We start from the raw sequence: 24,196 nt of genomic DNA, 5'->3' as shown, positions 1-24,196 counted from the left end.
TTCTGGATATAGAGAAGGGAAAAAAGGTACAAAGAAGCTGTAAGTCTAGAGGCCTTTAGGCTATGAATATAGTCTTCAGTGCTGTGGGAGCAACCATAAACTGACTTCTGTACTTCACTGATGCACTGAATTTCTGGGATTGGGTGTGGTGGTGGTGGTAAAATACCAATTATGGCAAAACTCAATGATACTATAATAGCACTGTATGGTGACAGATGGTAGCTACTCTTGTGGTGAGCACATCATAACATATAGAGAAGTTGAGTCATAATGTACATCTGAAACTAATATAACATTGTGTGTCAACCATACTCAAATAAAAAAAAAACAACTAAAAATGGGGGCCTGGGTGGCTCAGTCGGTTAAGCATCTGACTCTAGATTTCAGCTCAGGTCATGATGTCAAGGTTGTGAGATTGAGCCCCTTGTTGGGATCCATGCTGGGTGTGGAGCCTGCTTAAGATTCTCTCCCTCTCTACCCTGCCCCCCCAAAAAAAACCTAAAAAATTATGACAAAAATAATGCTTCTTATTTGGATGTAAACTTAGAAAATATAATTATGATTAATTTTCTTTCCTAATTCAGAATGTTCAAATATTTTCTGTCATTTGAGGAATTGACCACCCCCCCTTTTATTTTCTTTTTGTAAACTATGTCTGTATATCAGTTTGGACTCTTTGTTGCAAGCAACAGAAACCCAGTTTAAGTGGCTTTAAAAAATTTTGTTTTAAGTAACACTTTAGTGTCAAGGTTTTAGCACAGTGGGATTTTGCACTCAGCCCTGCCGGGTCACGTTTTCTCTTCACCCACTGGCTCTCCTTTCTACTGTGTTGGTTGTGGCTTCGTTCTTAGCCCCCAGGTCCTCCCCTTCTGGAGGCAAGATGCATGCAGCTGCTCTGGCCTCTACTTCATGAAAAACTGATCCAGGGGGGTTTGTGGGACTCTTATTACAGAAAGTTCCACAAAAGCTTTCTTATGTCTCACTGGCTCCAACTGGATTGTATGCCTGTCCCTAAACCAAATCCCTTTGGCCAGAGAATATGATGTGCTGATTGGCTTGGACCTAGAGCTTCACTCAAATGTTATGCATGGATTATATGGAATGAGTGGAACCCCAAAATGAAAATTGGTGCGGTTACCAGAAGAAGGGAAATAGTTACTGGAGAAGAAACATGTTCAGGAAATGATACTTGAAGTATTGATGATATAACATTATAGGATAGCAACTTTGGTAACATTGGTGTGTTGAATTTTCTCAGAGAGCCAGAGAAGTCCTAAAGTGGCGGGGGTGGGGGAGTGAGGGAGAGTAGAGGGGCTATAAATAATAAGTGAGAAGGAAAAGATCCTGGGATAAGAGGCAGATCCACTTAACTGAGCTAGGAATCTGTGATTAGTGGTCTTCTGACTTGCTGGCTCCTCTTCTCTCAGAGGAGCTGTGCTTTGGAAATATCCCTTACTGGGATCAGGGATGTGGTGAGTGGTGCATAAGTGAGGTTGGGTTTTGACATGTTAAGAGATAAAATGTTCTCTTTTGGCCCTGAGAATGAGCTAATTTGATGGGAGTGTTTCTAGAGAAACATAGAGTGTTTCCAAGTTCCCTTGAAAGGCCAAGTGAAGTGATGTGGAATTAGAGAGGTGTAGAAGCAAAATTAATAGAGCAGAGTTCTGGTCTGACACACATGGTGCTTTGTAAGAATTCAAATTGTTTGCAAAATTTGAAAATAAAATTTCATATAAAAATATGGATTTCTGGGGCGCCTGGGTGGCTCAGTTGTTTAAGCATCTGTCTTCAGCTCTCAGGTCATGATCCTGGGGGCCTGGGAAATAGCCCTGCATCGGGCTCCCTGCTCAGTGGAGAGACTGCTTCTCCCTTTCTCTCTCCTTCTGCTTCTCCCCTGCTTGTGCTTGCTCTCTCTCAAATAAATAAATAAATAAAATCTTTCAAAAAAAATATGGGTTTCTGGTTTCTCTTTAAAAATCAGAAGATTTGGCAACCTTCGGCCTGATTCCTGTGGGCAACAGTCCACTGGAGCTCAGCAGTAGCTTCCCCTTTCAGAACCAGGCAGGCATCCTGGACACATCAGGAAAAGGCTAAAGGCTAGGGAGTCAGATGTCAGGGCCTCCTTCCTCCTCCCGGACTTCAGGGACCAGGAAAAATTTTCATGGGCTGCTGGGTAGAAGTGGTGCCGAGCTTGGGTCCATGGGGCATCATTGGTTAGCAGGTCCCAAGAAGAACTGATTCCCACTTGATAGACTGTAATTTCCTCCGCTTACAAGTTAGCTGTATTCACTTGATGTTGAATTTAGAGAGAGCTTGAGGCTTCAGGAAGATACTAGGGACTAAGTCTTCCCCTTTCTTTCACATCCCGAATGGTCCCAATCAGTCTTCTATGGATACTCTTGACCTAAACTTGGATCAGTAAACTCTACTTTGTATCTTTTATGTGTACATTTAATGCAGTTTCCTATTTCTCAACTAAAAAATTACTAAGTGTGGCTATGCTGACAAAGGGGCAATGATTTTCCTGCCTCTTGGGCAGGCTGCAGTGGAAGAGCCTGTACCTGTACCTGTACCGTTAGGGCACGGTGGATACACTAGTCACCCGTTTGGGTGGAGCTGAGTGCAGAGTGGGAGGCAGGCTTTACACACTGCCCTCCTTTGCCTAAGCCACCCCTCATCACTTTTGCACTTACTACAGCTTTATGTGTTGGGGTTTCCAGAGTTGGCACTGTTTGGGGTTAGTTAGGGTCGATGCAGAGAAGTCTGGAGTAAGGCCTTGTGACAAGAGACCAGTTTTTTTCCTACATGCTGATTAATCATTCAGTGAGCAACTCTAACTCTTCACAGCCATTCATTGAGTTGCACAAATCAAGTAACATTTGAACCTCTGTGCTTGGGTGACCAAATCCCATACACTAAGTAGTGAAGGTCAGTTTTGGTACCCGCAGCTTCCTTTTCAATAAAGTGTCTTTCCTTGAGAAAGTTATTCTAAGTCCTCCTATATAATTTTTTTTGGTCTGAATCCATTTCTGAATTCAAAATACTTGTTGACTCACCACATGCTTTTACATTGGTATTCTGGTGTGGGTCAAGCTCCCCTGTGACTTCACTTTGCAGAAGGATGCTCAGGAGAAATCTGAGTTATGTTGTCCCCATTTAATAGCTTGCTTTGTCCAAAGAGGGGTCAGTCTGGTATGTAGAGTAGGAGTCTAATATTTAACAAAGTCAGTGGTCTCCCAGTTCATATTTATATTAGAGAATCTGTAGACAGTCCAATTAACTAGAGAAAAATCTGATAAAGTAACAGGCTGATACGGAATATGAATGTTTGCTTTTTGGAAAATGAGTGATGCCACTCCCTATTGTGAAATATGGTTGAAAAAAGAGATTGCTGAAAATACAGAAAAATGGAAGCTTTCCCTAGGTTTCCTTTAAACTAAAAAGAAAACCCTTTAATTAATTCATATTTCTTAGCTGTTTATTTTTTCACATAGTGATTTATTACGGCGACCTTGTGTTCTTTAAGCTTGTAATCGGGAGCTAAAAATAGGACATAACGGGAAAAGAGGAGAGTTGTGGTGGCAGATAAGAGAATAGTTTATGAAGAAGGGGAGGAGGGTATAGGATACCATAGAGTCGCTACTCCCAGAGATACTGTGGTGCTCTGGAACCTCTGATCCTAGGCAGTTCTCCAGAGAAACACTATCAAGGCTTTTCCCATAAAAGTCAGATATGAAAAAACTATCACATTTATTTATTTATTTTTAAGATTTTATTTATTTATTTGACAGAGACACAGCGAGAGAGGGAACACAAGCAGGGGGAGTGGGAGAGGGAGAAGCAGGCTTCCCACCGAGCAGGGAGCCTGATGCGGGGCTCGATCCCAGGACCCCGGGATCATGACCTGAGCTGAAGGCAGACACTTAACAACTGAGCCACCCACGTGCCCCTATTTATGTTATTTAAGGCAAATTTATTTTGACTGTGATGCCTCATCCTGCCTGAGCAGTCAGGTCTTTCTCAGGTATCTGGAATCTGCCCCTCAGGCTCTGTTGTATGAGGTCTTAAACAGACCAAAGGCTTGGAGGAAGCTCTTCTGTCCTTGGTCGTTAGTCCTCAGTGTTGACCTGGGAAGCACCCGTTGCTTACTCTGTGTATCCCTTTGGCAGAGATTCTGCTACACCTTGTCTGTCCCTCTCTTTGCCACCTTTATGGCTGCAGTCTTCCTTGATGGCATCCCAGACTTTCCTCCTTCCCCACCGGGGTAATTTCTCCGTCTCTCTGTCTTCCTTATCTAGTGGCTTCTCAGAGATGTCCTCCTGCTGCCCCATTCACAGCACACCCAGCCTAAGTAAACCCTAAGGAAGTTTGTACTTCAACCCAAGGACTCAAGGAACCACAGATTCCAGGCTGGTTTTGCTTTCTGTGCTGCCAGCATTCCTAAAACAAGAGGTAGTTATTACTTTAGTTGAGGAGTGGGACTGGGGAGGGGGGAAGGTGGAAAATAAACACAATTTGATATTTCAATAAATTCTTCTGCCGCAATAATATTAACTGATAGTTCAACATTGAAGTACTTAAAAATTTTTTTCCCCATGTCCTGAGGGGCTTTGGGAAATTTTCTCCTGTTCAAAACATATTCTTATGTTAGCTCTATTATTTTATTTACTTATTATTTTTTACTGTCTGAGTTTAAAAGTTAAACAGTTATATATGAAATATTTAAAACAAAAAATACTGAAAAGTACAGGAACAGTTTAACCAATATCCATATACTTAATGCTCAGATTGAACAGATGTTAAGTTTTGCCATAGGGGTGCCTGGGTGGCTCAGTTGGTTAAGCGACTGCTTTCATGAAGCTCAGGTCATGATCCTGGAGTCCCGGGATCGAATCCCGCATCGGGCTCCCGGCTCAGTGGGGAGCCTGCTTCTCCCTCTGACCCTCTCCCCTCTCATGCTGTTTCTTTCTCTCTCTCTCAAATAAATAAAATCTTAAAAAAAATTTGCCATAATTGCTTCAGATTTCTCTTAAAAAATGTAATGATTGAGCTTCAGCCTCCAGCTGTGCCCCTTACCTCCCTCTCCATAGGACAACCAATATTCTAAATTTGTATGTCATTCCCATATGTTTTTAAGTTTTAGCACCTATGTTTGGCAACATACAAAACAAATACAACATATACAGTATTTTCTGTTTTTAGACCTTAATAATTGGTACATATACTCTATGTATCCTGTTGTACTTTGCTTTTTCCAGTTACTGTGTTTTTAAGAGACAGATATGGTTCATTTATTTAATGATGTATATTCTCTTGATTAAATAATAATGTATTCATCCGTTATTCTAAAGAAAACACACATTTGCTTTAAAATATAAATTTGCCCTACAGGCAACCTCGGTGGCGCAGTCAGTAAAGCATGGGACTCTCGGTTTTGGCTCAGGTTGTGATCTCGGGGTCGTGAGATTGAGGCCCCTGTCAGGCTCTGTGCTCAGTGTGGAGTCTGTTTAAGACTGTTTCTCCCTTTCCCTTTCTCCCTCCCCCTCTGCACGCACATGGACACTCCCTCTCTGAATAAATAAGTATATCTTTAAAAAAATAAAATATAAATATGCCCTTAAAATATAAATTTGATGAGCACTGTAAGGATTTATCAATCACTCATACTTTTCTTTAAAACTACCTGTGATGCTTGCAGCCAAGAATAGGGATGTTAATTAACTACACGTAGAATTTAAGAGCTTGGAGGCACTAAAACAGATTTGATTTTGAATCTCTTATTTTGTCTGCCTTCCTTAGGCAGGTAATCTCTGCAGCCCTCTAATTTACATTTAAGAGAGGATGCTTGTTCCATCAGTAGAACAGATAAATACATAGTAAGCTTGTGGGTGAGGAGGTTAGCATAGTTCTGGGTCCATTGAAAGCCCTCAGTAAATATTTGCCATTATTTTTTCTATTACTAGAGAAGGAGGAAGTAAGGGAAGAAGGGAATTTTGGAGGATAGACTAGACTAGTTAGGGGACGGCTGCCTCAGTGGGTCAGTGGCTACCTCAAGAACTCAGAATATCAGATGACCAGGGCTAGGGCCACAGTGGGAGGAAAGAAAACAGAATAGCTAAGAAGCCAAAAAGTGCCTGTGTAAACAGTTTTGGTCCCTCACATTTGGAAGCTTTACAGTTGATTGAAAGGCATCAGAATCTGGTTGGTCTCAGGGTTGTTCCTAATGCCTTTTCTCTGAAATTGTTCTAGATCCTGGAGTTCTAGATCCTGTAAATCGTAAATGGCTGCTTAGACTAATTCTGGTAAAGCTTTTAAAGGTTCAGGGAGGTTAGAAATTTGAGGAAGGATAAAAGATCAGATCAAATTTCATCTAAATTGAGTTCATCCTTAGAATATATTTAAGTTTCTAAATATATATTTGGTTGTGTCAGGATACCCTTGAGGATTAGGGGAGGGGCTAAAAAAGGCTTTAATTGGTAAAAGAAAGCTTTTAAATTATATGGGCTAAAAAAAAAGGCAGAGGAGGAAAGCAGTGTCGGAATTACTGAAGAAAACATGGTACACGTCAAAATCTATGGGAAGGTATATCTATCTACAGAATTCAACATAATCTGCCCCATTGGTGGGTCTCTGGTTTGATCCTGGCTGCCTTCTAGGCTGCATTTTTCAGGACTGACTTTAAAAAACTATGCTCTTCTTGGCGCCTGGGTGGCTCAGTTGGTTAAGCGACTGCCTTCGGCTCAGGTCATGATCCTGGAGTCCCGGGATCGAGTCTCACATCGGGCTCCCTGCTCAGCAGGGAGTCTGCTTCTCCCTCTGACCCTCTCCCCTCTCATGCTCGCTCTCTATCTCATTCTCTCTCTCAAATAAATAAAAAATCTTTGAAAACAAAACAAAACAACAACAACAACAACAAAACTATGCTCTTCTGAGCCATCTCAGGCATCCAGGTAGGAATGCTTCAATGCCAGGTGTTGGATACTGGTTAAGTGATGGGTTCTTCGTTTCTAAAATTGCAAAGTGAATTCTAATAACTGCATTCTACAGTGTTTCAGGATTACCAAGTTATGTGTTTGATAAATATGAGTTGATCTAGCTAGAATTTTTCCCCTCAAAACTTTACAAAGAATTTTACAGAGGCAGATGTCTTTTAAAATGTATATATTGGGGCACCTGGGTGGCCCAGTCCATTAAGTGTCTGCCTTCAGCTCAGGTCATGATCCCAGGGTCCTGGGATAGTGCCTTGTGTCAGGCTCCCTACTTGGCAGAGAGTCAGCTTCTCCCTTTCCCCCTGCCCTGCTCGTGCTCTCACTTCCTCTCTCTGTCTCAAATAAATAAATAAAATCTTTTTTAAAAAAATATATTTTCAAAGTAATCTCTACTTGAATCCACAACCCTGAAATAAAGGGTTGCATGCTCTAAGGACTGAGCCACCCAGGTGCCCCATTTAATTTACTATTTTAATCATAGTATTTTGCTTTGTAAGGAAAATAGGTGCTCTTATTTTAAATTGTAACGTGTAGATACTGTGCATATCAATCTTAGCATTATCAGTATCCAACAATGTGTGCCTTCAGACTACGAGTATTTATTTTATTTTTTCCAATGTTTTACCACAATTGCCTGTCTTGTTTTCAGTTATTTTGGTTTTGACAGGCTTATAGTCTACAAAGATGAATGGAAACATGTATAAGGAAAAGTAAGCCCCTTTCCCACTCTGCAGCCAATCTCTCATTTCCCCTAGAGTGTCAGTCACTGTTACCTTTTTTTGGTATCCTTCTGGAAATGTTTATAACCATACAACTGATATAGCTTCCTATCCCCCCACCATATTTACTCTTCTGTACCTTGCTTTGTTCTTTTAAGAGTATATCTTTGTGGACACCTAGATGGCTTGGTTGGTTGAGCGTCTGCCTTCAGTTCAGGTCATGATCTCAGGGTCCTGGGATTGAGCCCCGCATTGGGCTCCCTGCTCAGCAGGGAGCCTGCTTCTCCCTCTCCCTCTGCTGCTCCCCCTGCTTGTGCGCGCGCTCTCTCTCTCTGTGTCAAGTAAATAAATAAAATCTTAAAAAAAAAGTATATCTTTTAAAAAAAGTATGGAATGCTTCATGAATTTGTGTGTTTCCTTGCACAGTGGCCATGCTAATTTTCTCTGTATTGTTCCAATTTTAGTGCTGGTGAAACAAGCACTTAAGAGTGTATCTTGAAGATAGCTCTATATTTTTCTATTTCTTTCATTTAAACACTAAAGGACTTGAAGCAACTTTATTACTTACAAAAATAACGTTTTAAAAATAAGAAACACATTGTATGGGTAATTGGTTTTTCAATAAGTTTAACTGCTGGTTTTGTCTGATTGTGGGAAAATAACAATAGTTTATGTAGTTAACTAATCACATAAATTCAAATAAGCATGAGCAAAAAGAATAGAACCCCAGGGGTATTTATCCTTTCAAATATGAGGTAGCACAAGGACTATTAATTTGCAGCCTTTCTGTGGACTGCAGTTGGGAAAGTTGGATCACTGTGTTTTTTTTTGTTTTTGTTTTTGTTTTTTTTTAAGGATTTTATTTATTTATTTGAGAGTGAAAGTGAGAGTGAGATCCCGGGATCACGACCTGAACCTAAGGCAGTTATTTAACCGACTGAGCCACCACCCAGGTGCAACCTTGGATCACTATTTTTAAAACTTGAGGCCAGCGGTAGAAATCATTTTGAATATGGGGAAGGATATGCAGGATGACCAAAACCACAGAGATTCAAAGCCAACTGTGACAGAATTAGCATTTTGCAGAACTAGGGGATTATGCTTAAAAATTCTAAAAGATCTGTTTAATCTCTTTCAACACAAAATAAGTATGCCTATAAATAGTTTTAACTATAGTGAAATATTCTAAAAGTGAGAATTCGATAAAATTTTATTATTTAATGCTAAGATGGAAGAAACTGCATCTGGAGAGTAAGATGAATTCCGTTTACCCCTTTATCAGCTCTATTACTTGAGCTCTTAAGATTCTTTTTTTTAAACAGAGTAGGATTAAATAGTGGGCAGTGGTATATTTTTTAAAACCCAAAGATTTAGGGGCGCCTGAGTGGCTCGGTCGGTTAAGCATCTGCCTTCGGCTCAGGTCATAATCCTAGGGTCCTGGAATCGAGTCCCACATTGGGCTCCTTGCTCAGCGGGAAGTCTGCCACTCTCCCTACTTGTGTTCTCTTTCTATGTTGCTGTCAAATAAATAAAATCTTTAAAAACAAACCAAAAAACCCTCCAAAAGCCCCAAAGATTTAATTATACTTTGATTAGAACCAGGCCCCAGAATAGCTGTAAGATTCAGAAATGTCATTTTGAAAAAACACCAAAAATTCCTAAGCAAGTTGGTATACAGATCACAAATGACACACGAGCTGTAATACTCTTTGAGGGCTTCACACAACTTAATATGTTATCTTTAAATGACAAATTTTAATGAATAAATTATATTTCAAAAATTATGTGCTTTCTTCTTTTTTGGACATTAGTCATGTCTTAAAATTTTACTTTCTGACCACTTCCTTTACATTTATAAATGCTACATGTCTCTCAAACTTGAAATGTTTATTTCCCACCTGTGCTGGGAAGTGGTGTTCCCAGGAGGGTCTGTTCCTGTTTGTTCCTTGTCATCCAGACCTCTCAGGTGTTTTCTTCTAGACAGTGTACTGTCTGTGTACTCTGTATTGCTTAGATAAATGTTTCCAAAGGGCTAATGTTCTTTTTATAACTTTACTTTTTCTAGATATAAAGACCTGAAGGTAGTGTTTTCTCCAAAGATGGAAAACAGTACCACTGTCATTTCACGGGAGGAACTGGAAGAGCTACAAGAAGCATTTAATAAAATAGGTATGCTCGAGAAAAACTAGATACGACATTGCTATTCTGCTTGATATCAGACTTCCAGGAATGGAACAATAACTTTTATTGGTTTTACTACCACCCATTTACCCCTAGCTTTATTCCCCCTCCTTTGTCCCCCCCTCCCATCTAGGTTTCACTGAATTCTTTCTTTCTTTCTGAAAGATAAACTAAGACTGGCTTAAATTTCTAGGAGAACTGGACTTTGAATTCTTTGATAATTTCTTTGCCGAGAGTAATCCAGGTTAATGAATGACAGTGTTACTGAATATGCTTAACATGATATCCTCATTACAGAGAGAAAATACAGAAACACTTCCTTGTTTATAAACTGAACTCTGGCCTTCATGTGTTTGTCACAAACAATAACACTTTCTTATTTCATGCAGAATATTTTAAAATCTGAATATTGTTTTTAAAGGCCATATGTCTTAATTTCCTTCTCCCTTATGCATAATTTTAAAAAATCTTGGGGTTGTTTTTAAAGGCTGCATATCCTATTTTTCTTCTTTCACTTTTTAAACCAAATGGTGTTTTGTCTTTATGACATTATCATTTGACAGCTTTGTATTTTTCTTCCCAAAACATCCCCTCATACTCTGTTGGATTGCAATTCTTCCATACTTTGTTCCTAGGAAACCTGTGGCAAATAGGAATATAAATAACGTCTTTTGCTCTAGTCTGCAAAAGCAAGCAAGTGAAAGGTGAGCACAGTGAAAGGACACTGGGACAGTGACACCACCATCCCTGCCCCTCCCACAGTAGGCTCCTTCTCTGGTACAGAAGAGCAGTCCATGAGAAACAGTCAGATGGTAGACCAGCGGGGATATATAATGATCACAGTTGGTCCTGTGCCTAGATTTCTCACAAACCTCGTGAATAATCACTAAAATTCATGTAGATGAAATGTAGTGCAGAATGAATTTTAGAGACCAATGGAAAAAAAAGAAAGAGTTTAAAAAAGAGAGCTCTCCAAAAAAAAAAAAAAAAAAAGTAAAGCTTTACTGAGCTTTACTGAGCCAGGAAGCTCATAACTTACAAATATTGCTTTACTGAGCCAGGAAGCTCATAACTTACAAATATTGCTGTGAAGTAAAGTGAGGTGTACAAATCCCTGGGCCCTTCCACCTCTCCCTGCACAGCCATCCCCAGAGTAACTCAGACCTTCCAAATACAGTCTACAGGGTGGCTGAATTAGGCTCATAGTGAATGCCTTAATTCTGATCTTTTCATTATTTGGAGGATGGTATATTTGTCAGTAGAGCATTGCATGAATATGATACAATTTCTAGAAGATTATTATTAATAATAAATTTCATGGAGTATTGTATGCAGTGCCCAGAGTCTTTTCAAGACAAAAGTTGGGCAATTATTACTGGTCTGTTCATTCTGAGCACTGAAACAGAGGAAGTAAATAAAAATGTATCTCTGAGTTTGCTGTTGCTGTTATTTTATAGTGCAGTTTGGTAGCTTGAACAGAAGTGCTACCTAAGTCTTAGTGAAATATGAATGAATTAGTAATCCCTTTTCTTTGTGTAGCTTTACTCTTTATGACTCACGGACATATAATCCTGCAATATTTATTTAATGATATTTTGAATAAATAATTCATTGATGGAACAAATCTGACAGCCGGATAATTTGCTCTCTGTGAGGACGGTGCTAACACTAGCACAATATGTACTAGCTTTATTGACAAGATAAATTGCTATTTTGGAACTCAGTATTCTCTCTGATAATTTCTACCAAACAACTTTTCTAAGGGGCAGAGGGACATGCCCATCCAGCCTTACTACATGGGATGTTTTTTGGGTCTCAAGGGAGACATGGCAGGTTAAAATATTTGTCTTCTTTCTTTTTTTTTTTCCTTTATAAATTTTGGTAAAATAGGCATAACAAAACTTACCATTTTAATAACTTTTAAGTATACAGTTCAGTGGTGTTACGTATAGTCATGTTGGTATGCAACCATACCACTATCTCTAGAACTTTTTCATCTTCCCAAACCCATTAAATACCAACTCCTCATCTTTTATAACATTCTGTTTTATGTCTACATCACATTTTGTTTATCCATTCCTCTGTCAAAGGACATCTAAGTTGTTTCTACCTTTTTGCGATTGTGAATAATGTTGCTATGAACATGAGTGTACAAATATCTGTTCACATTTCTGCTTTCAGTTGTTTTGTGTATATATTCAGAAGTGGTATTGCTGGATAATATGGTAATTCTGTGTTTAATCTTTTGAGGAACCATCATGCTGTTTTCTGTGGTGGCTACACATTTTACAGTCCCATCGGCAGTGCATAAGGGTTTCAATTTCTTCAAATCCTTGTCAACACTTACTATTTTCTGTTAAAGAAAAATTTTTTGTAATAGCCATCCTCATGAGTGTGAAGTGGTATCTCATTGTGGTTTTGATCCGCATTTCCCTAATGTTTTGTGATGTTGAGCATCTTTTTGTTTGTATATTGGACATTTGTATAACTTATTTGGAAAAATGTCTCTTCATTTCTGTTCAGTGTCTATTTCTTCTGCCCACTTTTTAATCATAAGTTGTTTGTTTTTGATGTTGTTGAATTATAGGAAAGTCTTATTTCTTTTTAAACTCTAGTCTTTATGATAATTTAACCTAAGCCTTGATTTCCTCATCTTTAAAATTAGAATAATATTATCTATTACCTCAAGGTTGTTACAGGATTTCATGAGATAAGTTCTTAACAAATCACGTGGCACAGAATATGTGCTTATTAAATGGTATCTATTATTTCTTGTCACATCACACCCAAACCACAGAGGCCAGAGGGATGGAGCTGGGATTTAAGCACACAGACCTATTCATCTTCAGACTCCCAGCTCCTAAGTATTCTTGTTAGTATAGCATGATGGTTAGCAGGTAAACAACTTTTCCACAATCTTGCATGTGAGGGTGGGGGAGGTGGAAAGAGGGAGAGGGAGAGAGAGAATCTTAAGCAAGCTCCACGCTCAGCGAGGAGCCAGAATCAGGGCTCAGTCTCATGACCCAGAGATTATGACCTGAGCCAAAATCAAGAGTCGGACACTTAACCAATTGAGCCACCCAGGCACCCCTCAATCTTGTTTATTTTTAAATACTCTCTGCCATAGTGCTGGTAAAGAAGTAAGCCAGCTAGTTTATTTGCCTATTTCAGAATTATAGGAAACAATTCTGAACTTGTGATGTATTAAATAATGATATTTTGCTCTAAGTTCAAAGAAAATAATATTATTATTGCAATATCAAGGTTCCTAGCTGACTTTGGAGATTATAGCAATATTTTAGTTATTGGTAGATTCTAGTTGAGAAACTTTTAATTATTCTAAACAGTGTTAATTCTAAAACTTGTGTATGAGAGTTTAAAAGAAAAATTCTGTCTTTATCATTAATTGAGTTATAGTGAGGATGGCTTTCATCGAGAGGAAAAAGTGAAATAGAGGAAACAAAGCAACTATAAGCAGATGAGCCAAGAAAGCCTATATAACAAGGTGGATCCAGGCAACTAACCAAACAATCCAAAGTTCTGTTGCCAACTCTGGGCAGGAGTGTTTTGTGTTTTCTTTGTTCTGTGTCAAGAAGTGATATCTAATCTGCAGGGAAAACCTAGGGAAGGGCACCTCAGTGATAATGTGAAAATGCCTGGAAACCTATTTTCAGAAGTCCAAATACAGGTGTGAAATTATTTCTTGAACACTTAATGTCAAAGTGACATCAAACATGATTCAGCCTACATAATGGTATCATAAATACATAATGAAGAAGCAATGAATTATTGACAAATGAAACAGAACTGCCACCAAGTGAAATGTATAACAGAAATACCTTACTGTATTTACTACACAAATCTGCACATATTTTATACACAGTGTGGAACCTGCAGACCCATTTTGTAAATTCTCTGAAGGAGTTAAAATCTGGTAGGTATTCCCTCATGACCATTGCTGCTGTTTCTTCTAGCTCTCTGAGACTTGTCCATGCTTAGTTCTTTGAAATTTAGTTGTGTGCTAAGCCTGGGTTTTTCATCTGTCAGAGCAGTGTTCATACTATGTACTTAAAATACGCATGGAGTCCTAAATCTGTGTGGATAAAGTCCATTTAAATATGAGTTTTTTTGACAAGTGTATAGACTACCTTGTACTGTTCAGATACAGGAGAAAAGGTGACTGCAACTTGTGGAGCAAACCTGAAAGGTTCTACCTGCCTATGAATCTCCCACTAGGCCTTCTGGGTGCACACCTCTAATGAAGAGTGCAAATGATATTTGACAGCTCATAATTTATCTTTACAGATATTGACAACAGTGGGTATGTTAGTGACTATGAACTTCAGGACCTGTTTAAGGAAGCAAGCCTTCCTCTGCCTGGATACAAGGTGCGCGAAATTGTGGAGAAAATTCTAGCAGTTGCTGACAGCAGCAAAGATGGCAAAATCAGTTTTCAAGAGTTTGTGTCAGTAAGTAATCCCATCCTCTCCTGGTTACTGATCTTTTAGCTTTGAGCAGGATTTTAGTAATGTCATTGCTCTCTTTGGTTAAATCTGGCTGCAGAGACCAGAAAAAAGCACTGTTTCTAATGATGGTGGTGATGATGATGATGATGGTAACAAGAGTGTCTACAAATAATTCATAAAAGAAAGGGAAAAATCATTCTCAAATTGTTAGAAGTCAGGTTTTGACAGTAATAGCTCATGTGCTAGTAAAACTACAGTTGAGTTCGGTTTTTACTGACTATCCGTATACAGAATGTTTTAATGTCTCAGTACTTGGTCTTGAGAAATGGAATATTTTTTGTGACTGACATAGCTAAGGTATGGAAGCTATACTTCCTAGAAACTGGTTATTTCCTTGTGATAAGTTATACCTTTAGTTTCAGCAAATGCCACAAGGTAGATTTTGGTGCTAGCTATGGTAGCATTGTTTCATTATTAAAGTACCTCAAGGCTCAGGGAACTGAACAAGATGAAAAATAATACGTGACTTAACCAACAGAAGAAAAATAGGTTGTAGAACTGAATCTTGAATATCATGTATTTCAAACTCTTGGGCCAAGAGAGATGACTTGACCATATTGCCATTGCCATTGCCAGCTGAGCACTTCTTCCTATGCCTCCACCAGGACTGTATGTGTCATATGGAAATAGAACTTGATGGTGAGGCCGCGGAACCCAGGGACTCAGGGAATGTGTCCTGGGAGCTATGAAGACTGAGCTGAGATCTGAAGAAAGATGTTAAACAGATCAAAGGGGCTGAGTGGGGAAAATGAATGATGTGCGAGGCCGATGGAAGTGACAGCCTATGTGGAGGCCCTGTGTGGCTTTAGGGATGGTAGATACTCTCAAGCACTTGGAAAAAAGCTGAGTGTGGATAGGGCGAGATGGTAAGGGGATGGAATGCAGCTGGGGAAGTAAGTTGGGGTCAGGTCATAAGGGTCTTGTAGGATTCTCATTTTTATCATAAGAGCAATAGGAAGCCAGTGATGTAGGAAGAAGAGAGTGTGAAGTGACATGATCAGATTCAGATTTTTTTAAAAACTCACTCTGGCTGCTGCTTGGAGTACTGATTAAATTCAGTCTAGCCAATTATGAGAGTGATTGGGAGAGGGCATTTCTCCAAACCTCTCAAATTTCCTGCAGTGTCTGACTTACTGATTTTAACTTTGCAATGTTCAGACAGGCAAATATCTTCATTAAAGCATTTAAAAATATCATGTAGTTAGTTATTCTTTAGTTTTCAAAAGACACAACAAAAGGTCGTGGCAAGCACAGGAGAATAATTTCAGTGTATTCAATTTAAGCTTAATTATAACAAAATTTCTTCTAGTATTTGGGGTGCAGACGTTTATACATTTTGTGCTCTGGGTAAGATGACATGAGAGGTATCTGTGTACACAACCAATAAGGGTGGGAATACCTGATTGGGATTTATTTTGATATTCCAAATAAATAAAGAAGTCTAAATAATTATCCTTCACACTGCAAGTTTTTTTGATTGTCTGATCAAGGCTCAATTTTACTTATATTCCATTCCAGCTGATGCAAGAGTTAAAAAGCAAAGACATCAGCAGGACATTCCGCAAAACAATTAACAAGAGAGAAGGAATTACTGCTATTGGAGGAACTTCATCCATTTCCAGTGAGGGCACACAGCATTCTTATGCAGGTAATCTGCCAATCTAAATTTGATCTTTCAGTCATTGATTCACTCACTAAATCTGATAGTTCATCAAGTCTAAGATGCCGTTCATTTGTAAAATTTGTGAAATTTGGTTTGCTGACTAAGATTTTCTGTTTTCAGAGGAAGAAAAAGTGGCTTTTGTTAACTGGATCAACAAAGCCCTGGAGGATGACCCTGACTGTAAGCATCTCCTACCCATGAATCCCAATGATGGCAGCCTTTTCAAGTCACTTGCAGATGGCATCCTTCTTTGGTGAGTTGAACATTAGGTTAAGGGAGATAGGTTCTTCCTTTCCCCGTTGATGAGCATTCAGTAAAAACTACAACTCAGCAAACAAGTAGCTATGTAGGTATTGAAGAATTTATATCGCATGGAAAATTAAGTACCAGATGCTTTCCAAAATTTTTCTTTAAGTGCAATCTCTTAGTTTTCTGATGCCTTTTCTATTTCCTTACTGCTGCCAGGATAGTTTTGAGTTATTCCTTTGATGTATTTAAAAATGTCCACAAGGTTTCTTTTTTTCATTTTTAATAAAGAATTATTGCCTGGGACAGGGACATGAGGAAATGTAAAAGAAAGATACATCTCATTTTGGTTAAGTGAAATTAATGTTTTAAGTCAGTCTTGTCATATCCTTGGCTCTTTGCAGTGTGTTTCTGCTCACTAGACTGTAAGCTCTCTAGGGGCATATCTTCGTTTCTGTTTTGTGTACTACAGTCCCAGCATACTTCTTTGTACAAAGCAGGTGTCTTTTTTTTTTTTTTTAAGTTTATAAAAATATAGAAAACTTAGAAGAGTAAGTATCACAAATATTCTTATCACCCATAGTTAGCTATTATTAATATTCTGGCATGTTTCTTTCAGTCTTTTTTTTTCTGTGTTTTTACTTGAAAAAAAAAACTCCAACCTACGCACAAGTACAGGATATTAGTTTTTAAGTAACATATAAAATATACCTTGACTTCTACCTACAGTTCTAATCTCTTTTTCTGACCTTCAGAGGAAATTCCTATTATGAATTGAATGGGTATTTTTCTATCTTTATTTTAAAATATAAAATATATTCTAAAATCTAGAGATAAATTTTATATTAATTTCTCTTAAAATGTTTGAGTTATTGAAATTTTAGGCCATGTCTCTGGCTCTTTCTGCAACAACAGTAATTTTGACACTGTTGATACCACTTTATGAAACTTGGCTTCTTAAGAATTTGTTTTACAGGGCGCCTGGGTGGCTCAGTTGGTTAAGCGACTGCCTTCAGCTCAGGTCATAATCCTGGAGTCCCAGGATCGAGTCCCACATCGGGCTCCCTGCTGTCAGCAGGGAGTCTGCTTCTCCCTCTGACCCTCCCCCCTCTCATGCTCTCTCTATCTCATTCTCTCTCTCAAATAAATAAATAAAATCTTTAAAAAAAAAAAAAAAAGAATTTGTTTTACATTTCAGACTGCTGAATGTTGATGATCATTAAATGAAATAGAGACAGGACTCACATAAAGAAAATGCAAGACAATTTAAAAAAAAATTAGGAGGAAGTGCTAAGATTACTATTGCAGTGAGTGATGGATTTGTTTTAGGTTACAGAATATTTCTTAGATTTTAAAAAGTAAGTCCCTGACATGAATCACATTATATTTTAAAGAAATGGATTGTTACTACTTTTCAAAATTTAACTATTTTGTCTACTTGTAAAAACAAACTAAAAAGTCTTAAATAATTTAACGTAAATTATTTATCTTAAACTGGGAGTCGTAAGCTTAATTACTGCCATTTTCCTATAGCAAAATGATCAACTTATCTGAACCAGACACAATTGATGAAAGAGCCATTAATAAGAAAAAGCTCACCCCTTTCACTATTTCTGTAAGTATTTGCCCTTTGCTAATAATCATGTACTGTGTTGTAAAATGTAAGGCCTTTATTAATGGGTACTTAGGCCCAGGCAAAACTTTTTTTACTCCAGTTATATTGAGAAATAATTGACATATTTTACAGTGTAAGTTTAAGGCATACAGTGTGACGGTTTGATTTACATATATTGTGAAATGATTACCACAATGGTTCACCTAACATGCATCTTCTTATATAGATACAATAAAAGAAAAAGAGAGAAAGAAGGAAAAGAAGAAAAATTTTCTCCTTGTGATGAGAACTCATAGGATCTACTCTCTTAACAACTTCGCTACATACCACACAGCAGTGTTAATTGTAGTCATCTTGTTGTACATGACACCCCTAGTACTTAAGTATCTTAAAATTGCAAGTTTGTACCTTTTGACCACCTTCCTCCAGTTTTTCCTCCCCCCCGCCCAACCCTTTGCCTCTGCTAACCACAAGTCTGATCTCTTTTTCTATGAGTTTGGTAATTTTTGCTTTGTTTTGTTTTAGATTCCACATATAAGTGAGGTCATATAGTATTTGTCTTTGACTTATTTCATTTAGCATAATGCCTTCAAGGGTCCATTCATGTAAACGTTGGATTTAACATAATTTCAGTTTCTTATAAAAACTAGGTTTTATTAAATAAAAATTCAGCTTCAGTTTTGTACTGAATGAAATAAAGATTCAAAGAGCTTTGGATGGGGGGGCGCCTGGGTGGCTCTGTTGGGTAAGCATCTGACTCTTGATCTCAGCTCAGGTCTTAATTGTGGGGTTGTGGGTTCAAGCCCCAGCGTGGAGCCCACCTAAAACAAACAAACAAGCAAACAAACATTGTTCAGAGTGCTTTAGATGAACTTTACTTAAGATAATAGTATTCATGTTATATTATTGTAACAATTGAGTTGCTTTTATTAGTGAATATTTGCTTGATGCTGTTGTTCTTGGTTGAAATAAGAGTACTATATAGTTTTACTCCATGTTTTACTATTTCACAGAATTTGAGCTATTCTTTTTTAATATATTGTTCTGTAGTCAGCTTCTCCATTCAGGTCTTGTTAAAGTCCAAGAATTTATAGTCACCATACTTTTCCCCTCAAAATCTCTAGAGCAGTGCTGGATATCAATAGTTACTAAGTACTTACTGGGTACCAGCCACTATTCTAAACAAACTGCATAAGTTATCTCTTTGACTCTTCCCAGCACCCTTAAAATGAGGTAGATGCTACGATTTTACAGATGAGAAAACGGAGGCACTGAGAGGTTACCCAGTGGCAGAACCAGGATATGATCCCAGCAGTCTAGCTCTAGAGCCCACCTTATAATCACTGTGTACTGCCACTCTTGTGTGGTAGTGGTAATAGCAACTAGTGCATATACTAGTCACAGCTGCAGCTATTAAAAGTGAGCTAATTCTAAGCTATTTCCCTCATTTCTCTTGGCAAATACAATCCTCGATTTTGCTAAAGTTGTTAAGCCTCTTTTATAGGGAAGCTACAACTTTAGGGCAGTGTTACATGGTTAGTCTTGGAGTATCCAAGGGGTACTCCTATTTCCTGTATCCTCATTGGGGAGTATGAATTGGATGTTGACTAATATGGCTTTCTTGTCTCCCACTTTCCAATAAGCAATAATATTGCATATTCCTAGCAGAAACTACCATTCTTGAAGAAGCTCATTTCTGATTGCAATTGCCAGAAGTTTATTTTCTTTCACATCTTGTGTTGGGATGCTTTGTTTAATATCTATGATTGTTGAAAATATTCATACATCTTATTTTTAGGATACGTGTCATAATTTTTTATGACACTGGCTCTGAAATACAGCATTTCTCAGTGTTGTACAAATTTATTGTCTGGTTTTACTTTTAACATTTGTATGCAGTGCATTAAAGGAAAATAAAGAAAAAAATTCTGTAGCTATTTTGCAATAACTACAGGATGGGCCCGAGGGGCTAAGTCTTTTACAGTTTTATTTTTAGAGATGACAGTCTTCCAATATGAGTAGGGGTAATAGTCTAGATCTTTGGGAGGCTTGAAAGAGTATACTAATGTAGAATAAAAAAGATCTCTGGGAAGGAGCAAAGTGTTACTGTGGATATTAAATCTGTCTTTTTTTTTTTTTTTTTTTTAGTAATTTTAGAGCTCTGGGAATAGATCGGCTAGAATACTACTAGTTTCCCATGAAACTTTATCCAAAAGAAGCCTCATTCATTTGTAAAAGATTGTAAAGTTTGATAACATAGTTTTTTACCTCATGATGATGGGTTTATGTAGTATCATGATGTATGAAAGAAGAGAAATACGAAGGGATGAAAATGACAAACAGTAACTATGAAAGCAAGGGAAAGAGATCAAGTAGTAAAGTGCTAGTTAAAACCATGGGATTTTTTTTCTTTGAATAGTAGTATTTTGCTTGTATAAATATTACTTATGTTTCAAAAGCTGAATTTTCACAATCTATTGCTTTTTATTTACCTTTACAACTTGTCAATAAGACTTTGGAAAGTACTTTCTCACACATAATTTTCTTTGCGGCAATTCAGGAAAACTTAAACCTAGCCCTGAATTCTGCCTCAGCCATCGGTTGTACAGTGGTCAACATTGGTGCACAGGATCTTAAAGAAGGAAAACCTCACTTGGTCTTGGGACTTCTCTGGCAGATCATCAAAGTTGGTCTTTTGGCTGATATTGAGATTTCCAGGAACGAAGGTAAGATCATCAAAAATACTTACTTTTCATTGACATGTACTTACTGTGGGAAAAATTTATATTTCATTGTTTTCTTTTCAGCTCTAATTGCATTGCTAAATGAAGGTGAGGATCTAGAAGAGCTGATGAAGCTTTCTCCAGAGGAATTACTGCTGCGATGGGTGAACTACCACCTGACCAATGCAGGATGGCACACCATCAAAAACTTCAGCCAAGACATTAAGGTTTATATCTTTTTTTTTTTTTTTAAGATTTTATTTATTTGACATAGAGAGACACAGCGAGAGAGGGAACACAGGCAGGAGGAGTGGGAGAGGGAGAAGCAGGCTTCCCGCCGAGCAGGGAGCCCGATGCGGGGCTCGATCCCAGGACCCTGGGATCATGGCCTGAGCCGAAGGCAGATGCTTAACGACTGAGCCACCCAGGCGCCCCTAGGGTTTATATCTTAATGTTCATAACTGTGATATAAAATAAGGATGTAGAATGCAGAAAAACAAAAAGTGTTCAGAATTAATTTTGAATTGAAGTTTATTTCATACGGACACAGTGTAGAAAATGAAATTTTGCATTTTTCTGTCTGAGGTGGATCTCCCAATTATAATTGCAAAATCCTTTTATTTAAAAAAGAACTGGTTTAAACTGATGGTTACCAGAAGGGAGGTGGATGGGGGAATGGGTGAAATAGGTGATGGGGATTAAGGAGTACATTTGTGATGAGCACCAGGTGTTGTATGGAAGTGTTGAATCACTGTATTGTACATCTGAAACTACTATTACATTGTATATTAACTAACTGGAATTTAAATAAGGACTTAAAAATATAAAAAGGACAAAATTTTCTTTTGCAATAAGGAAAAAAACTGGTTTATTGGTATTTAAGAAGAACTACAACTGGCTGTGAGAAGGAGATACTAGCCCTAGCAGATTAAAGCATTCTTTCCCATTTTATATGCCACAGAGAGACTAAGTTATAATGAGGATGTCAGTCTATTAATTTGGACTGAGACTTCCTCTGTTCACTGGACTAACGGCCCTTGTGGGCCTGACCAGTTCAACACTCTTGCTACCACTTTGCCAATAACCAGCTAACAGGAGACCAAATATCCGAGGGCACAGGGAATCAGTAGACAAAAAGAATTCCTCAGGTATGTTTCTCAACCAAAATAGCTTGAAATGCTTCTCTCCCTACCGGGAGAGCTTATCAGTGAAACTATAACATTCAGTGTGCCTAACAGTTCTCCCATGGTCACTTCCTAGACATGCATTGCCAGATTGGGTCTCTGTGACTCCTTCTCTATGCTTTCTTCCCCCACCCAGACTAATCAGCATTGGCATTTATCCGTATTTTATCTCTAGCTATATTAACACCTTCAGTCAGATTATGTTCTTGTCATAATGGGCTTAGATGACAATCCTTCTTTGAAGTGACATTGTATTTCTCTGCTTTCATCTATTATATGCTCATTTAAAAATTTATTTTGGGGAGCTCTGTTATTTTAAAATTCAGTTCATCAGATTTTTATTAAATCCTTCCTATGGGGTATTATGCCAGGCATAGGGGATGCAAAGATTTAGCTCTTGAGAAGCTCACCAGTTACACAGGGAGATAGACATTTAGTGGATGGATATTTCAGTTACATATTGGTATTAACAAGCCACTCAGAACTTAATAGCTTAAAATAACCATATCGTTTCTCATGATTCTGTGGGTTAATGCGGCTTGGTTAAGTAGTTCTGCTTCAGATGCTTTTGTTTGGGATAAAACTCATTTGCATTCAGCTGTCAGTTGGGCTGGTCTGGAGGGTGCACAAGGGCACCACTCACATGTCTAGTGCCTCACAGCGTCTCCATGAGGCCTTTCCATAAGGCTAGCTTGTGCTTCCTCACAGCGTGATAGTCTCAGATAGTTGGACCTCCTCCGTGGAGGCCAACTTCAAGAGGGAGGAAGCAGAAGCTCTTAACAGCTTGGGCCTGGAAGCCCCAGTACATCACTTTCATTGCATTCTGTTGTTCAGAGCAAGTCACAAGGCCAGTCTCAGTTAAAGGGGGGAAGGCTTCCAGAAGATAATACTTGACCCTAATCTTAACTGACGCTTGGGGTGTAAATAAATGAAAAGGTGAGGAAAGGTATTCTAGGTGTAGGGAACAGTGTCGCTAGAAGCTGTGAGGTGTGAAACCAGCATAGTGCATTCAGGAGCCTGTAAGTAATAAGTAAAGTTACTAAGTTATTCCATTCTTTAAGATGAGGACAATTTCTTCAGTTTGAGTACTATTTCCCTAAATCAAATGATGATTTTATTCATTTAAAAAATTCTATTTCATGTCTTTCCTTAAAGGATTCAAGAGCCTATTTTCATCTGCTTAATCAGATTGCACCAAAAGGTGACCGGGGTGATGAACGTACCATTACCATTGACCTTTCAGGATTTAATGTAAGTACAGTTTTTAATTAAAGGTTTTTATGTTTCAGTAAAATATACATTGACAAAATTTACCATTTTAACCATGTTTAAGTGTACGGTTCTTTGGCATTAAGTACATTTGCAGTGAGTGCAACCATCACCACTATCCATCTCCAGAACTTTTCATCATCCCAAAGTGAAATCTATACCTGTTAGACAATAACGCCCTATTCCCTTCTCCCCCAAACCCCTGGTAACCGCTGTTGTACTTTCTATCTCTGTGAATTTGACTAGTGAGTACAGTCAGATTTAGAGTGCAATTCTCTATAGGCAGCATTCCCTGATGGAGTCCTCAGCTCTTCATTAAACCTTGGCCCTTTGTTCTTCAGAAGTTTTTCATGCCCTAGGCTTCAGATCTCCATACTAAGCCATCTGGCTGTCATAACTGAAGAAGGGTAATTACAGAATTCTGATGTTGAGTATGTGTGGAATTAACCGTACATCCACTTCTTCCTGGTGCAATATAACTGGAACTCACAAGGGTGCTTTGGTGACTATCACTGTATACTAGGAAAGGGAGTAACAAACCATTGCTAAGCAACTGATAATCAGTTCTTCCAACTTATATTCAGAAATACACAAAATAAAAGATGGCAGTTTCTAGTGTTTATGGTGTAGGAAGGACTGACGCAGATCCTGGCCTAGCTAATGCATTTCCTAGGAAGCCCATTTTTTAGCATAAGTTGTAAATACTGGGGATAGTTCTGTCTCAACGTTAAAATCTGATCAGATATAGTTTGTATGAAAATCTATTAAGTATTTAAAGTGCAACATCCATAATGGTTTTAAAGGCAAATTGAGTCATTACAAATGAATTATATTTTACATTATTACAATGAAACATTTGAGAAAGTATTGCAAAACTGCAAAATTAGCAAATTAGTTTGAGTCAAAAAATTAAGAACTTAAACGTACGGAAAATTTCAAACATAATAAAAAAATGAACAAACTCAGTATAATAAACTACCCTGTGCTCATCCCCCAGGTTCAACAACTATCAGCTCATGGTTAGTCTTTATTCATTTATCACCTGTACTTCCTCTCCCATATTATTTTGAAGCAAACATTT

The 24,196-nt window shown here is 38.1% G+C and overlaps 1 protein-coding gene and 1 pseudogene across 3 annotated transcripts in view; one reads left to right on the top strand and one right to left on the bottom strand.

Moving 5' to 3' along the window:
* Positions 1 to 24,196, top strand: part of PLS1 (plastin 1) — a 96,838-nt gene that overhangs the window by 49,719 nt on the left and 22,923 nt on the right. For all 3 annotated transcript variants that reach the window (XM_025881157.2, XM_073899054.1, XM_073899067.1), the window contains 8 exons: positions 9,774 to 9,877; positions 14,195 to 14,358; positions 15,934 to 16,063; positions 16,199 to 16,331; positions 17,858 to 17,939; positions 20,500 to 20,665; positions 20,747 to 20,889; positions 23,002 to 23,097. In XM_025881157.2, the coding sequence (XP_025736942.1) occupies positions 9,808 to 9,877; positions 14,195 to 14,358; positions 15,934 to 16,063; positions 16,199 to 16,331; positions 17,858 to 17,939; positions 20,500 to 20,665; positions 20,747 to 20,889; positions 23,002 to 23,097 (984 nt within the window). In that variant the 5' untranslated portion in view covers positions 9,774 to 9,807. The remainder of the gene's footprint in view (positions 1 to 9,773; positions 9,878 to 14,194; positions 14,359 to 15,933; positions 16,064 to 16,198; positions 16,332 to 17,857; positions 17,940 to 20,499; positions 20,666 to 20,746; positions 20,890 to 23,001; positions 23,098 to 24,196) is intronic.
* Positions 8,091 to 8,188, bottom strand: LOC112834464 (U6 spliceosomal RNA; annotated as a pseudogene).

Source organism: Callorhinus ursinus, unplaced genomic scaffold (genome assembly GCF_003265705.2).
Source record: "Callorhinus ursinus isolate GAN/ISIS: 27379988/994484 unplaced genomic scaffold, GSC_fseal_2.0 scaffold1, whole genome shotgun sequence".
In the NCBI taxonomy this organism is placed as follows: domain Eukaryota; kingdom Metazoa; phylum Chordata; class Mammalia; order Carnivora; family Otariidae; genus Callorhinus; species Callorhinus ursinus.
This window is presented reverse-complemented; position numbering and strand designations above follow the sequence as displayed.